The 27,333-nt window shown below is 38.6% G+C and overlaps 1 protein-coding gene across 4 annotated transcripts in view; it reads right to left on the bottom strand.

Moving 5' to 3' along the window:
• Window positions 1-27,333, bottom strand: part of NPAS3 (neuronal PAS domain protein 3) — an 830,044-nt gene that overhangs the window by 561,268 nt on the left and 241,443 nt on the right. For all 4 annotated transcript variants that reach the window (XM_058666321.1, XM_058666323.1, XM_058666320.1 and 1 more), the window contains exon 2: window positions 21,049-21,293. In XM_058666321.1, coding sequence (XP_058522304.1) covers window positions 21,049-21,293 — 245 coding nt within the window. The remainder of the gene's footprint in view (window positions 1-21,048; window positions 21,294-27,333) is intronic.

Below are 27,333 nucleotides of genomic sequence, written 5' to 3'. Positions count from 1 at the left end.
ACAATGAACCATAGCCAGTGTGGTGAGGAAGACATGCGAAATACCCATATTCTCCTTCTCTGATTCCACATTAGGAAGTTAAATAGGTGACATCAGGAAGGAAGTGTATAATCTGCGTTCAAACTTGATTCTTCTCAATGAATTAATTTGCTCAGAAGTTAACAAAGACAACAAATCTGAGACACACTGGACCACATTCCAAGCAAATATATTCTTACCTATCTAAATCTTTTGTGGTAAGATGGCCTACAATGTGTCAGAATAAATTCATTGCCTAACAGCTGAGGAGACAAAATGGTATGGTTACTAATTATGAATCACTCTCTAGAAGGTTTTATAAGAATTTTGATAGATATACATTTTGAACAATGATTTCTTCCATTATCATTTATATGGAGGCTCACATTAATGAATTTGAGCCATATGAACCACTTGCACTATTAATGGGCCAAATTGATTGATTTTCTTTTAGCAAGATGAATCAGCATATGACATTCCTAAGTTTACTTTAACAAAGAATCTTTAGGGCCTGGCATGGCAGTCTAGTAGCTAAAGTCCTTCCCTTGCATGTACCAGCATCCCACTGGTACGTGTCCCGGTTGTCCCCTTCCCATTCAGCTCCCTGCTTGTGGCCTGAGAAAGTAGCAGAGAATGGCCCAGTGCCTTAGGAGGTTGCACCCACATGAGAGGCCTAGAAGAAGCTTCTGACTCCTTGCTTCAGATCAGCTCAGCTCAGCTCAGCTCAGCCACTGCAGCCACTTGGAGAGTAAAGCAGCAGATGGAAGATCTTTCTCCTAATCTGACTTTCCAATAAAAAAAAAAAATAAATCTTAAAGAAAAGAATTTCTGCATGTATCTTTTCCCCTCTTAGCACATAAAGGACATGGGTAATCCAACAGAGCTTTACATATAAGGCAACAATGGCACTGATTCTCAAGTGGGCATCTCAGGATGAAAAGCAAGCACAGAGGGGTAACATCTCAGCAAGTTTACAAAAAAATGCCTTTGGTTGCTATAAAATGTAGTATGTCTACCCTAAGGTTTTTGGCGAAGATTATGTCAGTGTAACTACTGATGACAGGTATCCATAGTTACCAAGGCAAAAGTGAAGTTTCTTAAAACCTACAAAATTACACAGGCTTTAATTATGTGATAGAAATAATTTATTGCCTCCAGTATTATCCTGAAATATATATATATAATAGACCCAAATTTATTACATATAGATGCATTTATATTCTCTCCCTTTAAGAAAAATTTAAAAATTAAAATATGAGTATATCAGATTTGAGATTTATCCATTTTTTATAAATATAACCCAGTCTTACAAAATGCAAATTGCCACAGAAATGCTTTACTGAAAAAATTCCTCTACTATAAAAGAATATGATTTGGTGTATTTACTTATACTATGTTTTGTAAATAATCTGGAGTTTGTCATTTCACCTGATATGTGCTTTTCAGGCCTTGTTTCTGCACCAGTGGAGCTCGGCTCTTTTTTCTTTTTACTTGTTGAATATGAAGGTTAGTGGTACATTAAGCCTGAGATTATAGAAAGGATTGAAACTCTATCTTTGAAAAAAGCAAAGAACAAAAAGAAAGAAAGGAAGGAAGGGGATATAGAGAGGAGGAAAGCATGGCTATCTTCTTAAAATATACTTCTGGAATACATGAAAGCTGCTCTTTATTTTAACAGAAATAAAACCAGGAACCTTGTCTGTGAATCTTCATGAAACTCAAAAAAAAAAAAAAAATCTGAAAAACACTTGAGAGAATTTGCACTTACGATAAGGCATGTCACTTGAATAACACTTTTCAAAAGTCCATCAGCATTTGTCATGTCAAGCGTGCAATTTGAGCCAGTGCCCACCGTCAGAGCGGTGGCCCTTTCAGCAGCATGCTGCCTTTGGAGGGGACAGTGTGACATTAGCAGACTAGATCCTGAGCAAAGACAGCCCCGATTTAACACTAGGTGTAACACATTTAATCGAGCATGTGTGCACCTAAGTGGGACATGAAAAAGTTGAATTTTTCTTTTAAACAGGGAGCGAGAGTAGCACAGATCTCAGCATGCGAGGGCACAAAGTACAGTTCATTGTACACCTTCGCTACCCAACACTTGATATTTTCTTTGCTGTTAGGATCACCCATAAAGATTGAGTCCACAGAACTCTGCCATTTGTCAGCATAAAGCTTCAAATGGCACCCATCTAGAGCAATCTGTCTCATTTAAATCTCAAGTGAATGTATTAGCAAACAAAAATATATGAGAATGTTGTTGGAAGAAGTTTCAGTGCTCTTTCCCAGGGGGTTTTAGTTTATAAACCTATACTCAGATTCTTGATTGCATCGCCATGTCACAGGGAGCCTAGAACACCAGGTACACCAGAGCACCAGGCACAGGTCTGAGACTAAACCAGATTTTGATGTTGTTGGGGGGGGGGCGGGGGGACCTGCATGGCGCCTCTCATGTTACACAACAGGGAATTAACACATATTAATTTGGCACTGGTTGTGTAAATGCTGCTGGCATTTCCTTCAGCACTTAAAACTCATTTTCAGAGAATGGACTGCTGTAAAAGAACGCAGGCTCATTAAGAGTTTATTTCCTCAAAATGCTGAAGGATAGCAAGTTTCCATTGTGAGACAATCAGCAAACCACATTTATCTCCTTAGCTGGGGTGGGAGGAAGGGGAGATCCCAAAGCTTTTGGTTTTGAACCGGCATCACAGGTTTGAAAATGAAGAATTTCATCTGTTTGTCACACCCTGCTTTACCTCGTTTCAGGGGCGGCTGTGTTTTCTTTATCCAAGATGAAATTTGGGTAGGAGGAGAAGCCAAATGTTGAACATGAATGATCCCCCTGCAATTCGTATGAATCTATGCTTTCATGCCGCTCCACTTAAAAATAGCATCATAAATGCACATCTGCAAAGACTGTGCAACCCCCCTTTTCTGGATTGTACAAATTATTAGAGTCGTTGACAAAAGATTTTTTTTTTTTGTTTAGGGGTTGGTCTGGGCACTCTCTTTGGCAGGCTGCCATTTTCCTAGCAGTAGAAATATTGCTTGCAGAAAGCCACATTGTGCCCAACAGCTGTTCTGCTAAAACATTGAGCTAGCAACCCAAGAGATGACTGACTTCACATGGGAAGCAAACTCCCCTCCTTTTTGTGCTAATTTAAATGAAATAAAGTGCAAAGCATTCTCTTCCATGCTGTCTAGTCTTCCCTCTCAATTGCAGGCTGTAGTGAGACACACACACACCAGGAAGAAGGTGAACACTTGACATGCCTTCCGCTGCTGTTGTGGTATACTTGAACTTGTGCCATTTGACTTCAAGCTTCCCAGGATAGCAGCTACTAATCTGAACTGAACCACATGCAGGTCTTAGACACTGAGGAATTCTCTATGAACTGTACATGTGATTGCAAAATTTAAAAATACTACTCATTCCAGCCTGCTTTCCATCGCTATAAAAAACAAAGGTATAAAGAGAAGATATTTTAGAATATATTTTTGCTAAGCTCTTACAATATCCAATTCATGCTTTCAATGACTTCGGACTGATGTATGGTGGGCTTATGATAGATTTTTTTTTCTTTCAGAAGAGTATTTTCAGCAGGAAATTCAAATGCCCCATTTTGCACTAATTATTCTATGTCCCTACAATACTTTGCTTAGAACTTAATTGTCACACATAATAGCCCATTCTTATTTTTGAGATAATGTGTAACATCCATTGGCATGCTTATTTCTAAAGGAAAGTTCAGGAGGTTGGATTTCCCCTTGGCATTCCCAATGGAGTCTAGTATTAAGTATTGCAACCCAATAGCCATTCAAATCTTTAAAGGATGGGTGGGTGAGTGAACGTAAGAGACACATGTGATACCTGATGTCTAATGAGAAAAGGACATCTCAGAATCTACTCTAAAAACCCTGTTTGCAAGGCAATGCTGGAATTTTTACCTAGATTTCCCCATCCTCCAGAACTGTAAAACATGAACATCGTTTGTATGCGCCAACCAGCCTATGCTGTTAAGTCCCAACTAAGATGTCTTTCAAGAGTCCTCCTTCTACTCTGGATTGTTTCACTTGTCTAATTGGAAGAGGTTCACATGGCAGCCAATTCAGTGACTCCCAGCAAGCAGTATGACTGCTTGACTACCAGACATAAAACACAACACACTGTAGGCTAAAAAAAACTTAGCTACGGTTTTCTCTGCAACTTCATGAACTCAGTATCCATAGCAGGTACACAAAAAGCACTTGAAGTCAGGGGTCAGCTAAGCAAATGCCTCTGCACTGTTTTATAAACATTGTGGAAGGCACCCAACGCGAGGCTCACCTGCACCTGCATTCCCACTTTGCTTTCCTATCTCCCCAGCACACACTGTGTTTTACAAAGTTTGCTATGCTATCTTCCCATCTCCTTTCAAAATGGAAAATGATAGCAATTTTGTTTTTATGCTAAAATTCTTGTAAAAACCTGGATACTATTCATCTATTTTTACAGAAGAAAGCCAATATTTTAAAGTATTTATATAAAACCCAAACTGTGTACACAGTCTGTTTTCATCATCAGTGCTGATATTCAAACAGCCTTATATCCCAAACTGTAAAATTATATATGAGTGATGTGCTTTAATTACAAAACACTACTGAAATTCTGTTGCTATAGTACTTTGGAAATGATGGCTACAAACTTACTGCATTTTACTGCCTCCCATGTGCTTGGTACAGAAGCATTCACCCTCAGAGCCCTCAGACACTGCCTGAGGACTGCCCAATCCCAACAGAAAAGAACAGAAGCCCACAACACCAATTTCCTATTGGCAATATTTGGATTCCTGAGTACAATACATGGGAACAATTAAATTTTTCTATATAATTTAGCCATTGACTATGTGTAGAGCTGGTTTCAGAGATACGTCCAAAGCACTTGCAAAATACTAGGTTAATTTAGGATAGGTACTTGATGACATTGGGATAACTACTTAACATACTGTGCCAGATTCCCATAACCCCACTTCCAATTTCAGCTTTGTGCTTGCGCATGCCTTGGGAGACAGCAGGAGACAGCTCAGGTACATGTGTGTGTCACATATGTGAGCCCCTGGATTTTGCCTGCCAGGCTACGACAGGTACTTGAAGTAACAACCAGCAGAAGGGAAATCTGTCACTCTTTCATTGTCTACCTTTAAAATTAAAAATTACATAAATAACCAAAAGTTAAGACTGGTTAAAAAAAAAACAACCAGAATTTATAACTCATTATAATGCTGATATAATTTTTGATTCTAAACATACAAATGTCTAATTTCTTACTTGTTTAATATAATAGCCACAGCCACATCAAACCATCAGCTCAATCAGGAGAAACTAATTATGTGAAATGATAAATCAAAACCAACCTTCAAGCTAACTGACCAGTGTCTGATAAGTCAGAATGATCAGTAGTACTGTGTATGCTATGGTTCAATCATATTTCTCTTAATAAGATTGTGCATCTAGGGAACACTATATGAATAGCCTGAGTTCGGATCATTTGCTCCATTAAATTAAGGAAGCAGTCAAAAACAATAAGGCAAATCATGCTCATGATTTAAATGACTTTACACTCCATTTTACAGCAATGCATGCAACACAGAAAACAATATATATATATGCGTATCTATCTATCTATCTATATATATATATATTCATAGGTAACTAATAAAATTGCCTGTACCACACCCTTAGTTGGCATATGCTGGCCACGATGGTAAAAAGAAGCTTGGACATGCATAAGTTCTTAAGCTTATTTCATTAAAACACATTACCAAGAATTTACTATTATTGCCATACATATTAAACCAATACAAGACTCCAGTTTAACAACTAGTAGTATACTTCCCACCACAGTAAATTCTGGATTAAAAAAAATCAACTTCCCAAATCCTCTTGAATACCCTAGAGAGGGTCTAGCAGATCGTGCCTCAGGTAAGTCAAATCTAGTCCTTCTATTTCGGTGTGGCCTTCAAGCTAAAATTGTGGTGTTTTAAAAATTTTTAGTGAATTGAAAAAGAAATTCATATGAAAAATAGTATGTCTTCACAAGTCATACTAAATTTCAGTGTGCACAAGGAAATACAGCTGCACATTAGGCAGGTGGCTGCAAAATGTCCCGTATCAGAAGGCTTGAGTTCAGTCCCTAGCCCGGGCTTCCATCCCCAGCTTCTTATCAATGCAGAGTCCATGAGGCAGCAGCAAAGATGCAAGTCAGTAGGTTCCTGGGACTCCCACTGATGTCTGGCTGGATTTCCCAGCTCCTGGCTCTTGTTCAGCACCAGCCCCACCCACTGTAGCTATCTGAGGAGTTAACCCCTACACAAAAGGTTTCCTGTCTAATGAAGTAACTAATTATTAAAACACAGCCACACTCATTCAGCAACACCTGTCTATACGCCACTTTAGCACCATGACAGTAAAGTCAGCAATTGCAGGAGAGGCTTCCTGGTCCACACTAGGCACTATTTGGTCTCTCACACAAGCAGTTTCCAGAGCCCTGTTCTAAAGCCCTCTGGTGGGATTTTCTGCCTGCTTTCTAACACCCTCCTTCAGACAGCCTTTGACCAGGTTTGGAAGAAAAGAAAATGTACAAGCAGTCATCACTCCAGTGAAGAAAGGAGAGAGCATAAGCAAGATAGACATTTTTGCACATAAATGACTCAATTGCAAACATATATTTTTAAACTTTTCCAAGAAAACATACATATAAACTTCTTAAGGAAGTATTCCATTTGTGACATTTTCAAGAAATATATCAACAGATGAGTCAACGTACTTTATGCCTTGGATAGATACTGCCATTGTAGGTCACATGTCTGAATTACCAAACGATGACCTGTGAAGGTTCAGTACGGACCAGCTGAAAACATGGGAAACCAAAGCAGAACGAGCTTCCACACCAGCAGAGGCTGCTTTGCCTTTTGTTTCCATTATACTGATCTGAGGACCTTAACTAACTTTTCTTCTTTTCCAAGAAAGAAGCTGTCGGTATTCCTGGCCAAAGTCAGTCTCCTTATATAAAAAGAAATAAATTCATTCTATGTGAAGCACAGTAGTAACACAGACGGGGGGAGGGGGAAAAAGGGATGAATACAGACCTACTGATTCATTCCTCAAATGCTGCCAAGCTGGAACTCAGCCAAGCAGAAGCCAGGAACTCCATCAGGGTCTATCTACCACGTGGGTGGCAGGGCCCAGGCACTGGCACTGACTTCCACTGCTGTTGCAGGTAAGTCAGCAGTGAGCAGAACTGGAAGTGTCACAAAGCCACATCTAATATGGAATGTTGGTGTTGCAGACAATGGATTCATTTGCGGCACCACAGCACTGGCCTCTCGAGCAACTTTTCAAGAGTAAACCACAATCACGGTTGACAAAGTTCCCACCCACTCTTCCCTATTTTTCCTAACACTAACATCTAATGCCTTTCTAAAATTTTATTTTATGTCTAATATTGTTTGCATAGTTGAGAGGGATGCATGCTCATTAGGGTCTCTGGAGGGGGGAGGTATGGAGGAAGGTGAGTGGGACAAACGTTTTTTTAATTTTTCTCCTGTGTCCACAGGGGGGAGGGTAGCGGCCAATCCTTGGTGTAATGCCTTTTGTAAATATTCTTTCAATCGAATAGAAAGTCCCAAACCTTTTATTAGCCTATGTGTGTTTTCTGATATCCTCTGTTCTGAAATGGGCAGTGTCTACAGTGGAACCATTTACGTGGACATACATTCACATGTAAAGCAAATGGACCAAGGAGATTCCAAGGATACAGCTTAACACAGAAAGTTCTCTCAGGTCTAAAGGCAAATGTGTTGCACAGGGTGGCAGAGGCCTGAACACTAGTGCCACTTGGTTACTGACTCATTTTCATCACTCAAGTCTCTTAGGTCTCTAAAACAGAACCATCTGAGGTGTGGAAAGAGGTGACCTGCAGTCTTCATGCCAAAAAACTGTATTGGCCTTCTTTTCTGGCCCAGCTTCTGCCATTTGCTGACATGTCAGGCAGCCAAAGGATGTGAAGAGCCACAGTCAATCAGTATTCAAAGCAGCACTCATTCCTACGGGTGGAGGTCACCTGCATGTTTATTAAGAAACAGCCAAGACTTATGCACAGTATCTAGAAAGCCGTTTCTGAAAATTAAAGCCATGGTGCCATTTCAATCATAGCAAGCAGTCAGAGGTGACTTTTTCTTTTCTTCGGTCATGAAATACTGTTATCCGCAGAACACTGCAACCATATATTGTGTTTTGCAAGAGGTGATATGGCTAACAAAAGCATATTCAAAAATTCCAGTTCTGAAGAACAGAGCACATGAACTGTCCTAAATGGGTACAGGCAGTCTAATGTACTGCCGTAGAAAGCCCATGGTGGAAATACTGCATTATTAAAAATTGGGAAACTTTGTAAAAAGAGCTAAATATGACACAGTACACATTTCCTTAATTTCTTATCAAGAGTATCAACAAATAATTCATATTGTCTCTAATGTCTGACATTTTGTTTATTTAACCTAAAGTGAACTTTCTTATTCTTGTGTTCTATTTGTACTGACTATATCTGAGTTCAAGTCTTAGCAATCAAAGCATTAAGCACTGCTGACCAAAGATTATGTCACAGGTTTTTCACCGGACCCAGTTGAAAACCTAAGGTATTGTCATGCACAGGAGGATCCACTATGGGAGAAACAGCAGTATTAGCACAATATCAAGAATAAGACATGCGAGTTTTGAAATTCATAAGAAATAAATTGAGGCAATCCAACAGTCCCAGGAGAGGCTCATTTAAGACAACTGGTTAAATCTTCTTTAAGAAATTTGGGTTTGATGTTGTAAAGCAATCATCCAGACCAGAATAACCAGCAAGAAATAAAATTTACAGGAGGATGCAGAGGTCTAGGGACGTACATTGGTACACACGTCATATGTTCGTTTAATTTTAATGAAAGTTATTATAATGGACATGCAAACATGGTAAGGTTGTGATGCCAGCGTCCCATATCACATCGGCTGCACTCTGGTCCTGACACTGCTCCGCATGTCAGCTTCTTCCTAACGCACATCCCGGAGATATCAGCGGATGGCTAATCACACAGGTCAATGTTACCCATGTCAAAGACCCAGGAAGAGTTCTCCACTCTCGGTTTTGCCTGGCGCAGCCTGGGATGCTGTAGGCATTGGGGGAGTGGACAAACCAATGGAAGACATCTATCTAGCTGTCTTTTAAATAATGAAAATGAAACTAAATAAAAAGCCTTCACTGATTTCACAGCCACATGTTTAAGGAATGTAAACAACTCCAAGGTAGAAAATTTAAAGACATTTGTTAAATGGCCTTGGATTTGTACACCGAGACTCTCCTGGGTTTTTCATTTACAGTTTTTAGCTCCTCAGTGTGTTAGCTCACAAGTGAACCACACAGGTGGGACAAGGACCTTAGTAAGGAAAGAACCACAGCTCACCACATGGTAACTCCTAATCTACATTCTGTGTAGTGTGTGTGTGTGTGTGTGTTACAAATTATTTTAAAATTTTTTATTTGAAAGGCAGAGTTACAGAGGCAGAGAGACACACAGATCGAGAGAGATCTTTAAGTTGCTGGTTCATGCCCCATGGCCACAATGGCCAGATTTGGACTGTTCTGAAGCTAGGAAACGTGAGCTGCTTCTGAATCTCTTACAGGGGTGCAGCACCCCAAGGCTTTGCACCATGTTCTGCTGCTCTCCCAGGCCATCAGTAGGGAACTGAATCAGGAAGTGAAGCAGTTGGGGCTTGAACCGGTATCCACGTAGGATGCCAGTGCTGCAGGCTTAACATGCTATGGCATGACGCCAGCCCCTTTTGTTTTAAATGAATTTTCATTCCTTCCTTTTTCCTCTGGCACCTGCTTTTATTTACTCTCCTTTTTTTCCCACTTCTTCCTAGTTTATGACTCACAAACATCCATAGCTCTTGTCAACATTAATTATGTAACTCTGCTTTAGCAATCCCCTCCCCCAAAAAAAGACAAATTCCCCAAAATTAGACAATTTGACACAGTTCAAGTTTTTTCAACTCAGTTAAACACTCTCACTAGTCCAGGATTGGAGATACTAAAATGAGTAAGATAAGCCAGACCTCAAAATGTTCCTCCTCTAAGAACAGAAGCAGGTATGTAAAGAAACAAGTTGCAATAGGAACTAATAAAGCAACCAAAGAGTGCAGCAATAGCTGGCAAAAAGAAGTGACCACAGTTTTGGGAGAGTTTATATAGCACAGTGACATCTAAAAATGGGTTTTGCAAGTGGAATAGGAGTTCAGACCCACCAGATGATGGTGGGGAACATGATACTGCTAGGTATGGCATTCTAGTGTGTGGAGAATTTTGAACTGAAGGAGATTGGAATGGACTAAGAAACAAGTTCAATGTGGCACCTTTCTGACCTCCTTTCTACTTGCCTGACTTTTCCTCCTAAGGCAGTCACACAAATCAGAATTCTACTCCACCATATTAAGCCATATAACACAGAAGACTGAAACATAACCTCTGGAATGAACAGTCACAGAAGAAACCAAAGTGAAGAAAAAAACATGGGAATGAATGACAACACATCAAGTTCATACGTGATCCAATAGCACATCTCCACAACACAGAAAAACAAAAACAAAAATTAGAAGTAGATTGAGTTTTAAACAAAATTAAAACCATAAAATATACAAAGGATCAGCGAAAGGAAGAGCTGACTTTTTGAAAAGAGAAACAAAATTGATGTGTCATTGGCCAAACCAACCCAAAGGGAGAAGACGTAAATTAACAAAACCAGAGATTAAAAGGATATGCTACAACACATATGACAGATTTTTTTTAATCATCAGGAATTCCTACAAAGAGCTAAGAGCTAACACACTGGAAAAAATATAACTAGATGATAAGATACAAAAGATACCAAAACTGAGACATAAGGAAACAGAAAACCTAAATAGACCAATAACCAAGACAGAGACTGAATCATTCATAAAGATCATGCCAACAAAGAAAAGCCCATGATTGGATGCCTTTACTGCTGAATTTTATCAATTCAGAAAATGATACAATGAAGAGAAAGAACTATAGGTCAATATGCCTGATGACCAGAGAGGCAAGAATCATACACATACACACATATGTATGTGTGTATATGTGTGTATGTGTGTATATATAACTAATTGAATACAACACCCCTCAGAAAGCTCATTTACCTTGACCAAGTGAGATTTTGCCCTGGTACGCAGTGATGGTTCAACAGCCACACCTCAATAAACATGATATATCATATTAAGAAATTGAGGAACAGGGCCAGTGTGGTAGCCTAGTGGCTAACATCCTCACCTTGCACACTCTGGGATCCTATATGCATGCTGGTTCTAATTCTGGTGGCCCTACTTCCCATACAGCTCCCTGTTTGTAGCCTGGGAAAGCAGTTGAGGATGGCCCAAAGCCTTGGGACCCTGCACCTGCATGGGAGACCAGGAAGAAGCTCCTGGCTCCTGGCTTTCAATCAGTTCAGTTTCAACTGTTCTGGCTATTTGGGGAGTGAACCAGCAGATGGAAGATCTTCTCTGTTTCTCCTCCTCCTCTCTGTATATCTAACTTTCCAAAATTAAGTAAAAAATAATTAAAACAAAAAGAAAAGAAATTGAATAATCAAAGCTATAACATGACTGTCACAATAGATGAAGAGAAAGCACTTGGAAAAAACATTCTTTTAGGATAAAAAACACAAGTAGTCAAATTGAGTATAAAAGGAACACTCCTTTCAGCAATTAATGCAATAGCTAACAAATCCACAGCTAGCATCACATAGGACAGGGAAAAGCTGGAAGCATTTCTACTAAGATCTGCAGCCAGATAAGGATGTTCACTTCCACCACTTCTGTTAAGTAACATTCTGGAAGTATCATCCTGAGCCATTATGGAAGAAAGAGAAATCAAAGTGATACAAATCAGAAAGGAAGAAGTCAAATTATTCCCATTTACAAACGACATAATTCCATATAGAGAGAAACCAAGAGACTCCACTAAAACTATCGAAAATCATACTAAAGACTGGCAAATCTGTAGGGTATAAAATCAACAACTGAAAACCAATAGTCTTTGTTGAAACAGACAATGTCATGGCTGAGAGACAACTTGTAAAATCCATACCACTCAGAATAGCTACAACATTTTAAACTACCTTATACAAATTTTATACAGATTGTGAAAGAACTCTACAATGAAAACTATTAAACATTAAATAGAGGTAAATAAATTACAAAATTAAATTCTGTGTCTCTGGATTGCAAAAAAGAGTATAATGGGTCAAACACAATGGCTCAACAGCTAAATCCTTGCTTGGCAAGCTCTGGGATCCCATTTGGGCACCAGTTCGCGTCCCAGTTGCTCCACGTCCCATCCAGCTCTTGCTTATGGTCTAGGAAAACAGGAGGATGGCCCAAAACCTTAAGACCCTGTACCCATGTGGGAGACCAGGAAGACGCTCCTGGCCTCAGGCTGGCTCAGTTCTGGCCATTGTGTTCATTTAGGGAATGAAACAGTAGACAGAAGATCTTTATCTCTGTCTCCCCTTCTGTCTCTAAATCTGCCTTTCCAATAAAAAGAAATAAATCTTGTTTAAAAAAGAAATAGTATTAATCTCCATGTGCAAAAACAATTCACACATTCAATGTAATCCTAATCAAAATATCTACAATATTATTGTTACATCTGGAGAAAGGATGCTAAAATTCACATGGAAACACAAAAGACTAAGAATAACTATGCAATATTAACAAAAACAAAGCCTGAGACATCACAATACAGATTTCAAAACATTCTAACATACTTATATTCAAAACAACCTGGTACTGGCACAAAAATAAACATATAGGAACACAGAAGGCAACAGAAACCCCAGAAATTCATCAACCAATGATCTTTGACAAATAAGCTGAAACTAAAATTAATCTCTGGAGAAAGAAAAGTCTCTTCAACAAATGGTTGAAGAAAAATTGAATCAAAGTATGTAGAAGCATGAAAAAGACCCCTACTTTATGCCCAATACAAAAACCACTCTAAATAGAACAAGGATCAAATTCTATGAACTGATAGCACCCAATTACTAGATTAAAAACATCAGAGAAATTTCGCAAAAAAATTGGCATAGGCAAAGACTTTTTGGGAAAGACTTCAGAAGCAGAGACCATCAAAGCAAAATTAGACAAAGATTATTACATCAATATAAGAAGATTCTGCACTGAAAAAGGAAGTCATCAATAAGGGAGGAGGAAGCTAACAGGATGGGAAGAACTTGTGCAAACTATGCAGCCGATAAAAGGTTAATACCTGGAATCTATAATGAGCTCAATAACTGCAACAACAAGAAAACAATCTCGTTAAGAAATGGGCAAAGGATGTGAACAGGCATTCCTCAAAGGATCAAATACATACGGCTATACATGAAAATGCTTAGGATGAGTAGTAATCAAGGAAACAAACAAAAAATCACAATGTGAATTCACCTAACCCCAGCTAGATGGACTATCATCTCAAATTAAAAAATGAAAAATGTGGAGATACAGGGGCAGGAAATGTAACCTAATATACTGTTGATGGGAATCTAATCTGGTACAACCATTATGAAAGGTAGTACAATAGTCCCCAGAAATCTGAAAACAGACTCTGTGACCCAGTTACCCCATTCCTGGGAAATGAAGTGAAATCAGCACATGGAAGAGTTATCTGTACCTCCTACCACACACACACATATTTTAAAGCTCAATTCACATTAGGTAACATAAGAATCAACCTCAATGGCTATCACATGTAACCAGCTGCACATATGTGGTGCCTATGTAGCACACACGCACCAATCAGTAGTTTAAAAGAAGATGGAGTCCTGTGCTTCATAACAAAATGGATGTAAGAGGAAACTACTATGCTTAGTGAAATAAACCAGTCCAAAGGACAATATCACATGTTTTCCATGGCCGTTGATTACATATGTGTACATATATGTATATATACATACATGTAGATATACACATACAAATACACATTTATGTGTGTACGCACATATGTATACACATGTGTATAAAATGTATTTAAGCAAACTTGACAGACTGAGATCTGATCACTGTTCAAAGCTCTTGTCTATGCCCTTAAGGAACAATGACTCTTCTGCTTTATTTAGTGTGGCATTGAACTTGTGAATATGAAATACACTGAGAGTATGTTGATGTAAAAATTATAAGAAAAAAGAAAAGTGAGGGAAGGATATGAAGTATCATTATGCTATTAAACCTCTCTAGATGAAATACATGAGATTTGCTCACCTAATATAAGTTTTTAAAAGGCCTTTTAATTTGAAAATGCTATTTCCTAGTGATCTGGCTCTCTCACACAGATCTGCACACAATCAATGTCCTTTTCTATAGCCAAAGAATACTACACTTGGAGGCTGAGGAAAAAGTGAGAGAATAGTTCTTACAGAGTTCCCTGTTAGCTTTCTCCCACTATTTCGTGCCATTTTGGCACTCTATTCCCCACTTTTCATTACACATACTAAATCTGGATCTTTGGTCTTCATTTTAAAGGATTCACTTGCCAAATACAATTTTTTTCAAAAATAATTCTAATGCAATATATGTGCTGTGTTTTTCTCTTGCTAATCTATCCTTTGTTAGAGGGATATTAGCCATAATTCTTGTGATGGGTAAAAGATACTACCTTTTTTGCCCCTACAAAGGACAAGGGCATTCAGTGAGATGATAGTATGTATAAAAGCAACAACGTGTAACAGCACTAGGTACAGCTACAGAAAAATGAGGTAAAAGTGGAGAGAAAGCAGACTTACGAATTCTTATGCAACACATTTACTCTTTGGTCCACAATTGAAATGTCTAGAAATGTCTACAAAAAAATATTCTTCATTTCTACTCTTTTGGCTATATATACTTAACTGTATACATACAGTTAAAACTAAATACTAATTAACTTTCAATGAGGTAGAAGAAATGATTCCCACTCTTCATTCTATATCAGTGTTGTGGAATATTTTCCTTTCTAGTGTCTAGCAACAGAGGTGTAGTGTAGTCTTCTGATTTTTGAATCTCATCTTAGTCTCACAACTTGTTCTGACCTGAAAGGCTGTGGACAGAAATTACACTGTGCTAGTTCTGAGACTAATCCTTAGGGGAACTCTTACACGTTTGGGCTCATTCCACTTGCACCTTTGTCATTACCCACAAAAAGATTTAATGTCCCCATAGAGAGGACAGATTCAGAAAAAAACAAAAACAAAAACAAAAAACCATCAGCAAAGAGTCAAGCCTCGTCAGAGCTGAGAGTATTTCTGGATTCTAATACCAAAAGCATTGAAAACAATGGTGACCATTCAAAATTTGTGACATTTGAAATGCACCAAGAATCAGAAATGCTATATGTTTTTCATGCTGTACTACACTGCATCTCAGAATTCACATCTGCAGATGTCAAAGTTCTTCAAAGATCTTCATGAAACTGTAACGACCCAGGCTTCAGTGATGACTCTCCTATCATTAAATTCACATTTAACAGACAAATCCTCCTACCCAGGTTAGGAAATGATGATCCAGATAAAGTGTGGTATTATAAACATTGCCTAATAAATCATGATATAAAATTAGAGAAGAAGGGTAGGTAGTTTCTCAATTGAACTTGCTGAAGACATACTTTAGAACACAATGAAAAGCCTTCCTGGAAACAAACCTAAGGATAAGAAATTACATCATATAGTATTTCTAAACACTAGTAAAATCTGATACCTGCGACCAAAGCAAACAGCAATGAACACTGACAGCTCAGCTTTCAGATAGCTCTGATTTCCTTTGATGCCACCACTGGCTTTGGACGAAGCAAATGGTACTACAGACAAGAGCCGAGAGCCTGTCACTCTACTGAGGATGTAGAGGGTCAAGGCTAAGAATCAAGCCAGACCAAGCCTCCGTCTTTAACCTACTCTCTCGGTCTTACAAGACATTCCTGCTCAAAATCAAAGGCCTGGTGTGGGTTTTTCCTCCATTTTACTAGAAAAAGCAAACAGAAGCAAAGACTATCACAGACTGGCGTGCATACCCATGAACTCATTCTAACAACTTTAATCTCACAGGGATATTTAGTCATGAGAAATGTGACACTTCCTCCCAAGAGTGAGTGTCACTTTGTTGAAATGGATGTGTGTCAGCAGACGGTAAAATGCCACACTGTGAACAGGAAAACCTTTGAGTTGCTTGGATTAAGAAGACCTCTCACTAAGTCTTCGAATCTCTGCCACTCTATTTTATAAAAGGATACCCAAACTTTGGGGACACTATAACAGGAGTACTTCAGTGTCACTCCGGAACATGACCTTTAATCTGCTACCCTATATCATCATTATTTAATAAACACTAGGCTAGCTGGCTAAGGTTAGATAATGTGCTGCCCTCGTAAAGACACACAGGTCTCTATGACTTAATTTACAATGGATCCCCCAAACAATGAAGAGCAATTGCAGGAAAAATAATTAAGTCCTTCTCTAACATGATCAGTCACTGGTTATCTTGTACATTTTCAACTGTTCTTTTCAAAACACTGAGAGTGTCTTTCATTTTATATGCTTTCACATTGTTGCCTGTCACACGCATAGGCAAATTGTTGTTTAAAAGCTGCGACGTTAAAATTCAAAGGAAATTTATGCTTACAATGGTAACTAGTCCCAGATTAACGGAGTAGCAGCAGGCATACTCCAAAAATTGACTGAAGTCTATGACATTAGAAACACAGAAAATTTATCTAGTTTTAGCAAATGTCAAATCAGTAGCTATTGCTTTTAAGATTAATAAAAGATATAATGGCTTCCAGATAGTCTCTAAATAGAGATTACTATGAATAGAGAAGTGCTTTACCAACAGTCGCCACAATGAGATTTCTTTAAAGGTTACAATCATCAGTTATTTAGCTACACACTGCTGAGAATGCCTGGTCATTTCTTGAATAATGCATAATGTTCATTGCAGATTTGATCTGTATTATAACAATACAGATATTTCTAAAATAATAGAAAAAACTATCCGTTACCTTCCAATTGCTTAACATATCATTTCCATGAAGTAATTGGCTCAGGACACATTACACACTGTCACCTGAGTGTTCCTTCTGCAGGCATAATGTGTAATAATCTGTATACGAGGGGCATCACAAAACAAACTCATCAGCCTTTATAGACTGTTAAGAAAAGATGTGATGAATACAGGGCAGGGGAAAGGACCTTTTGGAAGCAGTAAATTTAAGTGATTAAATTTCTATATAGTGGTGTGGGACAAATTTAAATTTAAGCTTTGAAATTTAATTATTAACATAATCAGCTCATCATGTTAAAAAATGTTGCTTATATACTGTAAGTACTTATCATATAAATTCCCCAATGCCGTTAGGCTTATTCAAGATACTGCTTGGAGAAGCATGAAGTATAATGTCTACATTTTATTGTTGGATTATGAACTGTACTTCACACAATGCTGCAGGCTATTTATATAAGCTTGTTTATCCATACGAACTTCTTCAAGGGCATAACACAGAAGACCTTAATAAATTAAAATGCATTTCTTTTGATACTGTTGTTTCATGAATGTTTGATCAGGGTGAGTTACAGTGTTGCATTAAAGAACCAGAGTAAAGCAATAAAATGTACATAGATCGCTAGCAGAACTAGTTTGCAAAAAGTTCCCACTGAATTCCATACATCTTTTGAGATCCAAAGTACACAATACGGAGCCACAAGGTTACATGTTCAGCTCCACCCCGTTCCCAGTTAAATAACGGTGAAAAAGGGCCCCTAACTACTTAGATGCTATGCAATTTTTTCAAGATTCATTTTTTAGCAATTAAATCTGTTACCCCGTCCACACTCTTCACCATCCACCCTAATCTTGTTTGTCTCAATGACACCACCGTACAATTCTGTTAGAGGAAAACTGGGAACCTCGCAGGTGTAAGACCATAGCCAGCTGTCATCTAATGAGAAAGCCCCAAGAACTCAGGGCAAAGGTCTGGAGGCAGCTGGAATGGAAAAACATGAGTGTATGAACTCCCTGATCCTTGAGCCTGAGTAGCAGGAGAGAGGTGTTTTATTTCTAGTTTTTTTTTTCATGCATACACTGTTTAATTACTAGAAAACACACTGTCCGCTGACTGACCTCTCCACCACATAAGCACATAAACCATATCCTGTTTCAGATCTTCCTTCTTTAGGCCTGCCTCTCAGTCTTTGAAAGTGTATTGTTATTAATAGAATTTGGTTATTGACCATTAGTCATGGTGTGTGATATTCCACTCGGTACACCAAGTCCCTCGCTGCTGGACAGCGACAAGGTTCCAAAGACTAACTCCCAAGCTGGAAGAGACTGCATTTTATCTTCTTTTTATTCACCTTAAGCATAATAACTGATTGCAACTTGAGTTTTTAAAAATATATATATATATATATTTATTTATTTGTTTATTGGAAAGTCAGATATACAGAGAGGAGGAGAGACAGAGAGGAAGATCTTCTGTCCAATGATTCACTCCCCAAATGGCCATAACGGCCGGTGCTGAGCTAAGCCAAAGCCAGGAGCTTTTCCTGGGTCTCCCATGCAGGTGCAGGGTTACAAGGCTTTGGGCCGTCCTCGACTGCTTTCCCAGTTCACAAGCAGGGAGCTGGTTGGGAAGCACTGACTAGGATTAGAACTGGCGAGCATATAGGATCCCAGTGCATTCAAGATGAGGACTTTATCCACTAGGCTATAGCACCAGGCTCACAATGTGAACTTTTTGAAGGCCATATGCCAAAGCTGAGGAAATGCTTATCTGAAACATTTCATGGTGGAGAAACTAAACAATTATCACCTATGAAAATTGCATGGCACAGTGAAAAAACCAAAAGGTCAGAAAGGCAAGAAAAGGGGATTCATGATCTGCTAACCATCATCAACACCACTTGTGCAATGAAGAAGCTGCCTTACAGGGTATTCAAGTTTGCATGTCCAAAAAGCCATCACTCTAAAAGCAGCGTGGTCTGTGACTTCCCAAAACAATGCAGAGACAACAGCAATGTCCGATTCTTCTATCCTGGTGCCCATGTCTAGCAAGACAGCTCACTCATTCCAAGTCTTTTTAAAAAATGGAAACAGGATCATTATAATGAATATATATAAGCCCATCGCATAAACTTATTTCAAATTGATTAATAAAGCATTTTTCACATCACAAGACTCCTAATCTGTTACATGCACCCCAACATGGAATGAATATGACAATTGCGTAAGATGAGTTAAAATGACCTAAACTCTTCCTTGGGTTTATATTCACTTCTTTAGCTTGGCAACATTTATTACTTTAGTACATCATATCTGTGGTATGATGTATTATACGCTTGCTGTCTACATTTTCCAGGGCAGAAAAGACAGCATCAATAGCCTTTGGTTTACTTGTCTTGGGCTACCCCGTCCTGAGACCTTGGAATGTCCCTGTTGTGTGTTCTACTCAAGTGTGTGTTTATACTCTCCTGCCTTGCTTTACCAAAAATGGCCTGAGGGCCTGGCACAATGGCTCAATGGTTAAATCCTCACCATGCAAGCGCTGGGATCCCATATGGGTGCTAGTTTATGTCCCAGCAGCTTCAATTCTCACACAGCTCCCTGGGAAAGCAGTAGAGGAGAGCCAAAGCCTTGGGACCCTGCATCTGCTTGGGAGGTCTGGATGAGACTCCTGGCTCCTTGTTTGGATTAGCTCAGCTGTGGTCATGGCAGAATTTATGGACTGAGCCAACAGATGGAAGATCTTTCCCTCTGTTTCTCTTTCTCTTTGTAAATATGTTATGCCTTAACAATAAAAATAAATCTTTTTCCAAAAATGATGACCCGAGGTCCCAATTTGGTAACTGCTGACCTGTTTAGTAAAGATATTTCTACACAACAAAGCCATATCCTTTCATTTCCATGGTGTGCAGCCCCCAAAGCCTGAAATACTCATGGCTCCTGACTGTTCACTTCAGCTTATATACTGGAAAAAGATATCATACAATTTCTCACTACTAAGTACCCTGTCCTATGAAACCACATATGCTAAAATTTTGCTAGCTGGCAAGGTGGAGTGGCAAGACTAAATAACTTAATTTAGTTCCTCTGCTCCCAGGGGGGTTGTCCTCAACTTATATGAATGTCACCTTTTATTATATGCTCATGAACAAATCATTTAATCCATACATCTTAAATAACTCAAAGTACAACAAGCAATGGCCAACATCACACAGATATTAACAAACAGGTGCATGCATATTCAAGGTCTGGGAATGCCATAAACTCTTGACAGTTTTACGAACCCATGAGAAAAATCTCACCTTGAATATCACTGAGAAAATATTATAGCTTTAAAATCATTGTTTTCTGGATTACTGCATTAAGGATTTGAGGAACAGATTGGTATTTACGGCTCCTTGGCAATATTTTCTTAGAGAAACAACCCATTAACACCAAGATAGATCTCAGCTAATCAACAAAATCATTTATTCAATATGCCTGCTAACTGGACCTTTGCTCCTCAGCCTCTCTTTGGTAATCCGGGGCAGAAAAGGTAAGCTTCACCCTCTAACAAAAATTCCCACACACCACCCATTGAGAAGCACACACTTCTATTAGCACATCCTCAATGAAATCCAAGAAGCACTTCAACGCATACCAATTCATTCTCATCTCTGTCAAGTCTTCCATAAAGTGGCAGACTATTTAGGCTGACTGACTCTTTGAAAATAAAGCAGGAATAGAAAAAGAGGTTCATTTCACCTTCACATGGTGTCTTTCTCATGCAGATTTCAGATTTCCACATTGGTATCCCTTTAAAGGGTTTGATATGCAGGAAAAGAAGAAAGGCTGATGGTGAACAATTGATCTCAGAGATACCTGCTGACCACCAGAGTATTCCATACTCAACTGGGGTCTCTAGCTTACCTTTCACTGACGTGTTGGGTGGAGGGCCTTCCATCCGCAAGTTCCACGGGGGGTCTCCCTGATTAGCGAAGTCCCTCATTTTCAAGTAGCTAATTGTAAGCCTGATGATGGACGCCTTGTCAAGCTGGCTGGTGATGGCTGCAGGCAGAGGCAACAACTTGGCCAATTCATAGAACTCAAAGTTTTCTTTTCCCCGGCGGGAGCGTGCGGCATCTCGGGATTTCTCTTTTCTCAATGCTTGTAAACTGAAATCAAAGCAGCAAGAAGGTGCTGTTGAATCCATGTGAGTCTGTCATCAATCATAAGCTGCTTTCTAGTTTGTCTCCCTGTCCCCCACAAAAACAGACCAAAAATGACTTCTTGAGGCCCATAATGAAACGAGTTCCAAACCATTTCTGCTAAACCCAGGGAGTCTACCTCTGCCCTGCGTCACACAAACTCAAGCCTGATGAGTAATAAAAGTGCTCTTTCCTTTCCTTAATTCTTTTCACCTAACTATCCATTCACTGATACATAATAAATCCAATGTGCAATGAGATTTATTGTTTCTAAGATACAGTAAGTTTTACAGGTCAGGATTGATGTTTGCAGGAAAAATATTTTTTAAGAAGTGAACAGGACAGTCACACACTTGTTCTCAAGCTAATGGCACTGTTCATCACCACAGGACTGAAACCATCACTAGAAGACTTTTTTTTTCATAATTTATTTCCATTATCATCTTGCAGAACCAAAGGTCGGCATAAACCCAATTCCCTTTGACATGATCAACCAGTGTGCTGCCACTATGCTTCCAGTCCTGGCTGAGCATCATGACGCCTACAGTCAGATAAAGAAAACATCAAACTGAAAAGACTTCAGTGTCACTTTCTAGATGTACTGATAACTGCACGAGAAGGCAACACCAGCAGGCTTCACTGGCAGATAATCGTTAGTCGATTATGTATTTTTTTCTACAACATCGGAAAATAGACATATTGCTCAGAAAAATCAAATTAGGTAATAAAACATGCAATGGTGAAGACAGAGCCATGTATGGACTGTTACAGTGTATTAACATTACAGATATATTCCTTCACAGAAACAGCCAACAAGTGGTAGCCAGCATTTTCCTTTAACTATTCATGTGCATTTCTGTTTGAAGTTGGCTCACATTGCTGGGGGCAGAATCTGGCACAACTGAAGCCGTGTGAGCAGCTGACACAACTCTGCTTACTCTGAATTGCTGTGCTTCGTGTCTGGCAATGAGTAAATTCAAAATAAGACCCCGATGAGGCGTAGATGGGTGGTATTTACAGTTTCAAGGTACTATAAAATCATTCTTGAGTATCTTTTTAATTAAATTCTGAAGTCATTTTAGGTCTTTGCATCTAGCATTCTAGATTGAAAAATAACCAGGATTTAAAAAAATAAATAAAAGGAACCAAGATCAGAGGAATGCATGAAAATGCGGTTGTCAGTGTGACTTCATTCCGTATTAATATACTATGGAGAATCACATTCCATATTATCTTACAACATTCCTGACATTTTCTGTGGTGAAAAAGTTGCATTCACTGCAGACACTCAAAATACCTTTCAGAGTATCTACCGAATGTGACTAAAGCATTAACACACTGATCAAATACTTTGTAGTGCAATCTACATTTGCTTTGTGTTCACTCGTTTTAACATAGCAAACGAACATTTTGTAGAACTAGGTAAGATAATGTTAACAAACGCAGTCACAAAAGTGCCAGGTGAAAAAACCTCTGTCCCCTGAAATCTCCAGGATGATCATCTCCAGCAGAAATATTTCTAATTTACTAGACGATGTCTTATACCACTTGTTTCCCAAGACCTTGGCTGCATTCCATTTCAAAAGCTCAGTGTTGGACATGGTAAGCACATTAGTCGAGATATAGATGTTTTAAAGTCCCCCCCCAAATCTAAGCATAACCAGGTTTAAGATTAATATTTTAAACAAGAGTCTTAGGTTGCCGTTTAATTAACAAAAAGCTATTTATGTAGGAACATTTCCGTTATCTGGGTCAATAGAATTATGCTTTTAGATGTTTTCTCCACCACTGATACACAGGGCAAGAGGCAGTGGTTCAAGTTTAGCTTTGCTTTTCGTGTGTGCTGGTAATCATACAGTACTCCAGGATGTGGGCTCCACTTACAATTTTTTGGCGTAGTGTGTGACCGTGATGGACAGTTAGGGTGCAGGTTGCAAACTCCAGGTCTTTGAAGGCTAAAGTAGGGAATGTCAACACCTAAACAGGCCACATGGGAACCGGAGGCCAGGAAACATAGCAGAGTGAGAGCATGTACTCTCAGCTCACTGCTGCCCAGGGCACAGCCTGCCTGGGTCTGCAAGACTGCAATTATAATCTAAATGTTCATGGCCATTCCCTATGACAATACGATAACTGATGGACTTTTTAAAAAGTAGAACCCAACAAATAGCAACTTGTTATGGCCAAATGAGTCAGAGACTCATTTTACAATTAGGTAGTAATTTGGTGGACAAATTTTGAAAGCAGTTTCACACAGATGTTTTATGTAAGTTTCCTTTATACACATCAATGAAATTATCACAAATGGATTCATGTACTTTCTAATCAATACTCTTACTATCCATACCAACTGAGGCAAAACAGAGGATCAAACAACTATTCTGAAATTACTAATAGTGCATAGCATTTTTATATATAGAACATAAGGGAACAGGAATCCTGCTGGAGTTACAAAGCTTGGGCTCACAAGGACCAATCACCCATGTTCACAGGATGCAGAGGGGGATGGCAGCTTCTCTACACCTGCTCAGGGAAGGGGATCCAAGAGAACTGAAGTGCCTAAGCAACATTCTCTGATGCTTCCCTTTCCTGGAACAACACAAGACAGAACTGACTTCATGTTCACCTACCCTGCCTCCTTGCAGTCTCTTCCGTGTGCCCCACCCTCTTCTTCACTCTAACACTATATTCTCCGACTGGAAGTAATCCTCTTGACCATAATCTTAAGAACCAAGAGTTTCCATGACTCACATCACATCATTATGCACACACCATAACTGAGACGACTTTCACCAAGAGAGCAGTGAGTCTGAATTAAATAGTAATTTTTAATTGGCTTTGAGGGCAACAGCAATAAGATGTAAAGGATTATAAAGGTTGTTGAGATACTGGTGTAATAGATGAAGCTAGAGATCCAAAGACAATGAAAAGATTGCAGAGTCATCTTATGCTTGCTTTTGTAAAGCCCAGTTACAAGCAATTCTCACCTGCAAATTACCACATTTAATCTAAAATGATTTCATATCGTTACGCTTTGTTCTAAACCAAAAATATGGTAAATTTCTATAACAGGAAACAGATATTAGATTGTGTGGCGCATGAATAAAATGTTATCGTACTAATGCGTAGCCTTCTAATATATGATTTAGACTTATGATTCACAATCAGCTACTTTATGGGCCTAAACTTTCCATGGTCTCCCATTTAGACTGCTGATAGCAAGAAAGAGTGAGGACTACTCATTAATCCACAGCAAGTGAAATTTTCAGCTGCTACATTAAGATCCTCATAAATAATTATCAACAACAAAATCAAAATAAAAATTTCAAAAGATACCAATGTACATATTTCTCTGGAAGGCATGTGGAAGATTATGTCTATGTGTGTATATTTTAGGGAAAACAGTAACTGCGGATAGAATGTAGAGCTATACCATTTGGGTGTAAATCCTGACTTTGCTGTTTACCAATTATAAAAATGAACACCCTAACTTACATTGTCTCAATTTACTTTTTCTGATATGAAACCATATCAATCTCTTAATACTGCTGTCTTGGCACCACTTGTTAAGTCACTGTTTACCACACTGACATGTCAGATCAGAGTGCCTGCCTAAGTCCTGCCTCTGCTGCTTCCAACCCAGTTCCTGTTAATGTGCCTGAGAAAGCAGTAGACCAAGATGCAGTTCCTGTCTCTTGGCTTTAGCCTGGCCCAGGCTGGGCTGTTGCAGTGTTTCAGCCATGTGGGAAGTAAACCAGTAGATAGCGCCTGCCTGCCTGCCTGCCTGCCTCTCTCTCTTCCATTCTCCCTCCCTCCCTCCCTCTTCCAGATAAATAAATTTTTAAAAATAGTTGAATTATATAAAAATGTTTTAAGAATAGTTGATTTATATTTTTATAAATATTAATACTATCATCTGGCATTTAGTAATACCATCTAGGACACACTGAATGATAATCAAAGCTCGCTTCACACCAATCATTGCATTCTTGGAATATCTACCTGCTTGTTTATAACGTACAATCTCCTCTAACTAATATGACTCCAAGAAATTGGTCCTGACACCTCACATCATTTACTTACAATAAAACTTATTTACTGGACATATGCTGATTTTCCTTTTATTATAATTATCACTGTGACTGCTGTGTTACAGATTTGATGATTTGTTCAAAGAAGAAATATATACATTTAATTAATGGAAGACTAAAGCTTTTAATATATGGTCTTCCAATGCAGCACATGAAGTATACAAGTATCCTTTTTTAAGTATGCCAAAGTTGAAAATGATCACACTCAATTCCAGGAAAAGCAATTTTGCATATACAAAAATAAGTATTTATTTAAACAACTGTTAAAAAATGAATTGCTCAGAAAGATTATGAAAACTTAAATGGAAAAATTTTAAATGACATTAGAAAATAATTAGAGATACAGTAAATGTGTAATCCTAGAGGGAAAATGCTATAAAAAAAAAATCTTCCAAATATCACAAATCAGGAAGTTCCCTTAGAAATCAAAGCCTCAAATCCAGCACCATGGAGAGCTCACTTAGGACGTCGGGTGCCCAAAGAAATAAGGAAGTTCTTTAGCATTTGCCTCCTCAGAATCCACATTAAGGGGAAAGAGCAAATCAAAAATGTCCACCCAAGTTTTAAAAACTGGGACAAAACTTATGACACTTTCAGGATGACAAAGACATATTATGAAATTGACTCAAGTTGTGCAATGTCTGTTAATCTACCCTAACGCTGGGTAACAGGGCCGATCACTTCTTGGGCCACATATCCCCATAGATAGGGAAAATAGACAACTTTGGATTTAACTATTCCTTGAATGAACTGAAGCTACCATTTTTGAATGATCAGCCTCAGCTTTGCACAAAAGAGAGCAGAGTAATACTACTAGCAACAGAGAACAGAATAAGCTCACTTTAACTGAATGCTCTTTTCTCATCAGGATTTCTTCATGGCAATATGTTTATCAAAAATTTTTATGAACAGCTTTCACTACTGACATTATTGACACGGTGATGGCGTCTCTACGTTAAGACCCTTCCCTAAGCCTCAGTTGAACATCTTCATGTAAACTTTTAGAATACAATACCTAGTTCTTATAAGAGAACATGGCAGAATTGGGTTATCTAACTGTAGGGAAAAAGAAGAGGTAGGGCCAAAACCACTTTTAATGTTACCTTTTTAAAGCACTTCTAAGGAGCCAGACAGGCAGCTTTTTATGGATTTTCTTACTTGTTTTGCTTAGGAGAACCCGGCACTACAGACTTCTACTATTTATCAATTAATCTGGCATGCAGCCTCAAAGGAAGAAGGTCGACCTGTATTAAAAATGCAGTCATCAAAAATTCATCAAAGGCTTCAGCATTTTAACTCATGAACCTTTGAACACCTGCATACTTGTCAGATCTCTGGTCATAGTTAACAGTGAAATCTATAGTTACTCCAGTATCTACACTTGCCCTGACATGAGCTGAATGAGGAGGCTTCCCAGGGAAAAAAGGTAAAGATTCTATAAGCAATACTTGCCCTTCTTTCATTACTTTTAGTAAAACAACCCACCCCATGTAGATACCACATGGAGTTCAAAGTCAATCCAATCAGCCTGCTACAAAGAAAAAAAATCTTTCAGGAGTATTTTTTTCCACATGATTGTAAATATCACTTTTCCACTAGGTAGTGTGATTGAGAAATGCGTAAACAACTATTATCTGGTAGAAGTATGCATAACAAAGCCCACAAATTGGAGTCTTTTAATGCTCTCTAAGAAAAGGTAATAATTTCAGAAATCTTTGTTAGACGTGTCAAGAAAGCGGGAAAGTATACACTGGAAGTTGAAACTGGAACCTTCAAGTTCAAGGTAAGAACTCTGCTGCTTAACTAATGCACTGCTCATAGCTGTCATCATTAATTTATGTTAGCCTCTGTAAACATCAAGAGTATAATAGGCCAATTTCACAACTAAATATAGATGCACATTTTGCCCTTATATA

This window comes from Ochotona princeps, chromosome 6, assembly GCF_030435755.1.
Source record: "Ochotona princeps isolate mOchPri1 chromosome 6, mOchPri1.hap1, whole genome shotgun sequence".
Classification (NCBI taxonomy): domain Eukaryota; kingdom Metazoa; phylum Chordata; class Mammalia; order Lagomorpha; family Ochotonidae; genus Ochotona; species Ochotona princeps.
Note: the sequence above shows the minus strand (reverse complement) of the source record. Positions and strands in the feature narration are given on the sequence as shown.